This window comes from Tachypleus tridentatus, chromosome 8, assembly GCF_004210375.1.
Source record: "Tachypleus tridentatus isolate NWPU-2018 chromosome 8, ASM421037v1, whole genome shotgun sequence".
Taxonomy (NCBI): domain Eukaryota; kingdom Metazoa; phylum Arthropoda; class Merostomata; order Xiphosura; family Limulidae; genus Tachypleus; species Tachypleus tridentatus.
The window spans coordinates 49778274-49784892 of NC_134832.1; the positions used below are offsets into that span (position 1 = coordinate 49778274).

The 6619-nt window shown below is 35.5% G+C and overlaps 1 protein-coding gene across 1 annotated transcript; it reads right to left on the minus strand.

Annotated features, from left to right (window-relative positions):
- Window positions 1–1472: 1472 nt before the first annotated feature.
- LOC143224145 (uncharacterized) lies at window positions 1473–6390 on the minus strand. Its single transcript, XM_076452591.1, has 2 exons — window positions 6294–6390; window positions 1473–2197 (listed from the first exon to the last, which is right to left on the minus strand). Exon 2 carries the CDS (start codon window positions 2192–2194, stop codon window positions 1625–1627), a length of 570 nt encoding a protein of 189 aa, XP_076308706.1. The 5' UTR covers window positions 2195–2197; window positions 6294–6390; the 3' UTR covers window positions 1473–1624.
- Window positions 6391–6619: the final 229 nt, after the last annotated feature.

Here is a 6619-nt window from a genome sequence, read left to right on the forward strand (position 1 = left end):
AACTTCAGATGTCACTAGGTAGAAGTTATTGTTTTTTTTGTTTGTTTTTAATTTCCCGCAAAGCTACACGATGGCTATCTGCGCTAGTCGTCCCTAATTTAGCAATGTAAGACTAGAGGGAAAGCAGCTAGTCATCATCACCCATTACCAACTCTTGGGCTACTCTTTTACCAATAGTAAAATGGTGGGATTGACTGTCACATTATAATGCCCCAACAGCTGAAAGGGCGGGCATGTTTGGTGTGACGGGAATTTGAACCTGCGACCTTCAGTTTACGAGTCGAGCGTCCTAACTACCTGGCCATGCCGGGACGTGACTTTATAATAATATGTTGAACTTCCTATAGACTCGAGGGATAATATATTTTATAAAAACTCTAGATAATTGTTGGTCAGTTGACCCAGGCTAAGTTATCTAGAGTCTAAGTCAGAAAGTACTGTAAATACGAGAATAATTTAACAACATGAAACTAGTTTTATTCACGTTAGGCCCAACCAGCGAACTTAACATACAGAAACTTGAAAAAATAAAACTCTTGCGGTTTCGTTAAACGACCCATACTTTGCCATATTTTAATTGTATAAGAACTCGCCCAATAATACAGAACTTTGCAACAATACCTGTAAATAACAGTTGTTGTTTTTTTCATGTCCCAGTGTTTTATGCGAGAAATTTCAGACTGCTCAAGTCTCTCAGGATTTATGAGACTTCTTTATATGCATAAAAGCCTCACTCTTCCCGAAAATGTTTGAAAACTTCTTTTCGAGGCCTTCATATGCTTCTAAACACGGTATCAAATAGACCGATTTCAAGTGACGTATGTATACACAACTAGGTAGATGCTAAGCAAGGTTGGTTGGCTGATGGAAAGAGTTTAAGGTGGTTGGTCAGTAAACCGCCCATCAAAAATACAGTCACTACTATAGCAAATGCTTCGAAAGACTGTTGTCTCAGAGAGCATTTTTCTAATATCAGTCTAATTAATTTGGGTTTTCTGTAGCGTTAGTGTAGTCGAGTTTGTGTGTTTCTTCTTTAGTTTGAACTTTTGGGGGTCTAACTTGTCAATTTGCAAACTTTTTGAATAATAAGCCTACTTGAAGTAATTGACGAGTTAAAAAAAACAGTGTTACATGAATAACTGTATTATCTTGTATTCAGTGTTACATGAATAACTGTATTTTCTATTAGTTCATTTTAGTTGCTGTTCAGCTTTTACGATTCTAAGCGAAGTTACATTGAGAGGAAACTTTCGATGATTCGTTTATTGTATCGATGTTTTAGTGTCTTTAGTTGTAAAAGGAAAAAACGAAACACGTTCAGATGACTTAATTTAACATTGTCTCGTCATAACTCGAATTATTACTCGATATTAAATAAATAAAAGATGATTTCATGAATTATGTCTACTTGTTAGTGAAGTTCGAGTCAGATTGAAAATATCACGAAAAAAAACAAAGAAGATATACAGTGAACCAAGAATTGGTGGCTTTATTTCATAATTGCATTTTATGTACAGTTTTATTTTTAATGGAAAAGACTAAATCTTATCTTCTGGTTTGATCATCAACTCTAAGAAGGATTGCAGTTGTTTAGTCAGTTATATTAGTAATCAGTAAATAAATATTACTTTCCACCCCAAGCGTTGAAATTCCTCTTTCCACCCCATGGGTTAAACCCTCTTTTCCCGCCCCAAGCGTTAAATCCCCTTTTTCCACCCCATGGGTTAAATCCCCTTTTTCCACCCCATGGGTTAAATCCCCTTTTCCCGCCCCAGGGATCAAACTGGCGTTTCATGCTAGGGATTAAACCTTGAGAAAATGCTGTGTTTCGTTTTCCTCCCCATGGTTTAAATTGTCTTTTCCCGAGATCTCCAGAATCATTCTCATCTTCTACGTGATCGTTTCTTTTACCACCCCAGGCTCCAAACTGTCTTTTGGTCGTAATGATATTTTGAGATTTTGGGTCCCATTCCGGATCGCTGTCATGACTTCCAATAACCAGCATGTTCCCGTTTTTGCTCCATGGACCGAATTGATAATATCCAAAGTCCTCTGGAGGAACGTTTACCTCTTTAACGTCCGTCAGGTCGTCATTCTGAGTATCTGTGGTCAACAAAGGGTTCAAAGAAACAACTCCTCCAGCCGCTCCCAAGACACACATAGTTGATAAGAAGAGAACAGGCTGACGCCACATCACCTGTGGAAAAGAAGTACAGATTGGACAGAACGTATTTCATTTTCCAACTCAATTAAACTTCTATACAATAAAACTGTGTTCTCTGGCTTTGGCTGATGAGGCATTGATGGTATTATACTTTAAAAAATAATTCTCATAAAAAGGGAATGACTCATTTAGACCACAATCTTATATTTAGTGCAAAGATTCTGACTGCACATTCAGTTACTATTAAAAAAATTACTTATATTTTAAATTATTAAAATTGTTCAACAATAAACTAACTTTCTTGGATGATGTAATAGACATACATCTAATCAGAGGAGTTTTGAATTTAATTCAAAATTTTTAACGATTCCTTGTAGCTTTTTTTAAAATCAAGGCCACGTGAAATTTGAAGGGATATTGTTATACGATATAAGTATAAAAAATTGAAAACCTAAAAATGTCGTTGTTAAAATCGATTACAATGAAAATATGGAACAAATGTAACAATTATTGCATGCTCAAGAGCAGGGGTGGGCAGTTGTGGTCAGTTCGAGTTTAAAAATCAACTTTTCCCATCATTTATTTTTTTTATCGTAAATCTGGTAATCAGCAACTGCACTGACTGACGTCATCACTACTGTTGCGCGCCTCATCACTGCCACAGACTCCGCCCGTTTTGTAACGTCAGCCTGGTTTAGATGTTTGTTATCGAGTGTGCGTTGTTGTGCATGCGCTTGTAAACATATTTTTATTGTTCAACTTTCAAGTGTTTAAATATATTTTGTTTTTAATCCCATAAAACGAAAGAATCGAAATGATGGTGAACACTCAGAAAATAAATACAATTTAACTGATTCTGGCATTACTGACGAAAATAGAATGGCGCGTGACTGGAAAAACGTGACACGAGAATTTAATGAAAGTTGGGAGGTGAAATTTGCAGTGATTAAAGCAAATAATAAACCAATGTGTCTTTTGTGTAACAAAGTGTTTAGGAATAATAAGGTATACAACCTTAAGCAACACTTTAACAATTTTCACAGTGAATTTAATGTAAAATTTCCAGCTGATAGCAAAAATCGTTTGAATGAAATTAATCATCTGAAAGAACAACTTCATGAACAAAAAGGAGTTCTAAAATGATTATCATCATCAATAGAACTAGTTACGTTAGCTCGATATAAAGTAGCTTGGATGCTAGATAAAAAAAAGAAATCATTTTTTGATGCTGAACTGGTTAAAGAAATATTGATTGTTGTCATTGAAACTCTTTTGGAGAATTATGATTAAAAATAAAAGATAATATTCTTCAAAAGGTAAATAATTTGCAAGTAAGTCGGAAAACAATTGTCCACAGAATGTTAGAGTTAGTGAAAGACATAGAAAATGAATTGCTTGAACAACTAAACGACTGTTTGTATTTTTCTGTAGCACTAGATGAGTTAACAGATGTTAGTGACACTGTACAGTTGAGATCCTGGGTTCGATACGTAACTTCAGATCTTCAAGTGAGGAAAGAAATGCTTGGTCTTTGTAGATTACGAGATCAAAGATGTTGAAAAACATCTTTGAAAAAATTTCTTGAAATGTCAAAAAAATTCAATTTGGATTAAAAAACAAACAAACTGGTTTCTGTCACAACAGACGGTGTTCCCGCCATGACTGGGAAGAAATTAGGATTTGTTTCTCTTTTGACGCAGAGTTTAATTGAAAATAATGTGAAGTCCACGCTGCCATCTTTCCATTGCATTTTGTATCATGAAAATTTATGTGCTCGGATGTCTAAAAGTGATGAATTGAAAAATCTGATGGACATTGTTGTAAAAATCATGAATTATATTAGAAGTGGAAGCTTTTTCATCCATCTACAGTTTGTTGAGTCTTTGAAGAAAAGCAGTGACTGTACTCTTGATGATGTTACTGATTCTGTAAATGTATGATGGTAAAGTAGAGGAAACGTCTTGAAATTGAAACTTTGTGATTTATACTTTCTGTGTGACATGATGGCTCACTTGAATAATTTAAATACGAAGCTTCAAGGAAGCGGTAAAATAATAAGCGAGCAATCACAGTCTATTCATGAATTTTAATTTAAGCTTCCTTGCGGAACAATTACAAGAGAATGATTTGACACATTTTGCAAATTTGATGCTAAGGATGATCTCTGTGTAAACTGGATCAAAAATCCAGTTCTCAAAAATTTGATTCACGTTTCTCCGAATTTAAAAGATTGAAATTGATATTTGCATGATCCATTTCAGGAAATTTCAGTAATGAAATTACACCTTTTTAGTCTTTGGATGAGTGTGGATTTGAAGACGAGATGCTCACTCTGCAAAATGTAGAACACACAAAAGGTAAACAAAAATGTTCTATCAGAGAGATGTGGCTCACTATTCTGATAAGTGAGAGTCTTCCAAATTTAAATATAGCAATTTCAAAATTATTTTCCATGTTTGGATCCACATGGGTGTGTGAGTCAACATTTTCTACACTAAATTTTTTCAAGTCTAGATACAGATCTCTCTGACATAAATTCAGAGACAGAGCTGAGACGTTCATTGAACATAGATATTAAGCCAAATTTCACGAAACTTGTTGATGAAAACCCCTCAATTTTCACATTGAAGGTTAGTTGAAATGCAATTAGTTTAATTAAACTAACATCTTTCAATTTTTTTATAATAGTGTGGCCAACGTTGTTTTCATTAGCCATTATGAAAAATAAGTTGTTTACCCCATCTGTACAGTTTCTCATGAAACGCAACAGTGTCAAATTGGACAAGAAATATGACATGTTCTCAGTTTGGTTTGGACCTATACTTAAGAACAAGGGATCAATAAGAAATGGTTTGAATCCGTGTTCAAAGATAACGACATCTGGGATTTGGTTTGAATCTGTTTGAACCTTTATTGAGATTTTGTTGACCTCTCTAAATAAAAAAAAAACAATACTATTTTTTGGCCTGGTCCAGGTGGTTAAGGCCCTCGACTCGTAATCTGAGGGTCGTGGATTCGAATCTCCATCACGCCAAAATGCTCGCCCTTTCGGCCAAAGGGGCGTTATAATGCGACGATCAATCCCATTATCCGTTGGTAAAAAGAGTAGCTCAGGTGGTGAGTGATAATAACTAACTGCTTTTTCTCTAGTTTTATACTGCTAAATTAAGGAAAGCTAGCGCAGATAGCTCTCGTGTAGCTTTGCGAGAATTTCAAAAAACGAGCAAACACACTGTTTATTAGATTTGGTCTGAACCACCTGCAGGAAGTAATCGATTTATGGAGATGTGTTTTAAAACTCGTAAATAAAGTAAACTATTTACTAAGGTTTGATTGAGCCTTAAACGTGGAGAAAACGGTTGAGTTAGTTTTGGTTTGAATCCCTTAAATAAAAAAAAAAAAAGTGACTAAGTTTCGGCTTGAGTGTGTGTGTGTGCGCGCGTGCGTTTTATTTAGCAAAGCCACCTCGGGCTATCAGCTTAGTACACCGAGTGGAATCGAACCCCTGATTTTAGCGTTGTAACTCCGTAGACTTACCGCTGTACTGGAGAGGGAAGTTTCTGTTTGAAACCCTTAATAAAGAAAACGACTTAATAAGTTTTTATTATAAATCCCTATGAAGAGAAAACGGCTTAATGAGTTTTGTAAATGAAAAATACAGTTCAGTTAAGTTGGATTTCAAACCACAAAGTTGATCACCAGTTGAAAAGTGACAACATAAGTTATTAAATCGGTCTTTCTCCCTGCTTACCAACAGCTGTTGCATCGAAGCAATCAACATGGCATGAATACTTTTCTGTTCCCTACGAATTATTTGATACTGCTGTATGAAAATCGTTGCTGCTTTTAGAATGCTAACTGTATGGATGTCATGACGATCGTAAGAGGACTAAAATACGGAATGTCTGGTTGTTTTACATACACCGAACGAAAAGTAAAGACCCCTTTAAAGTACTGAGTGGAAGGATGAGCCGAATTAGAAACAAGAACGACTTGGGCAACGTTTACTGAAAATCCTAAAGTTAACGCCACTGAATGTTAAAAAGTCTACTTATTATTGCTGTATGAAAACTTACGATTATTAAATAATTTCTTAGATATAGCTAACCCTAATTCATATAATACTTACTCTGGTGTTTTGAGTGCCGTTATACGAGCCACGAGTCTTTCTACTCTTTGTCCCACTGCTTTGGATCCAGAAGATGGTGGAGGTGGTCCTGTCAAGTCTCTTTAGCTTCTGGGTTACTTTAATGTTTACCCTCTTTATATACCCCAGCTAAGATTCTCTTCTGTTTAAAGCATTATTTACAAACTAATGGCTCGGAGTCTACAACCTTGTCCCTAGGGGATGCTAATGGATTCTTGGTCGCCGGATCATCTTTGAAGTGGAAAATCGGTTTAGCCATCACATTATATTTCTAAACAGCAGGCTAAGTAGCTGGGAGACAATGTTTC

Coding starts and splice junctions, on each gene's coding strand:
- LOC143224145 (XM_076452591.1), bottom strand. CDS start 2,194: ATGTGGCGTCAGCCTGTTCTCTTCTTATCAACTATGTGTGTCTTGGGA.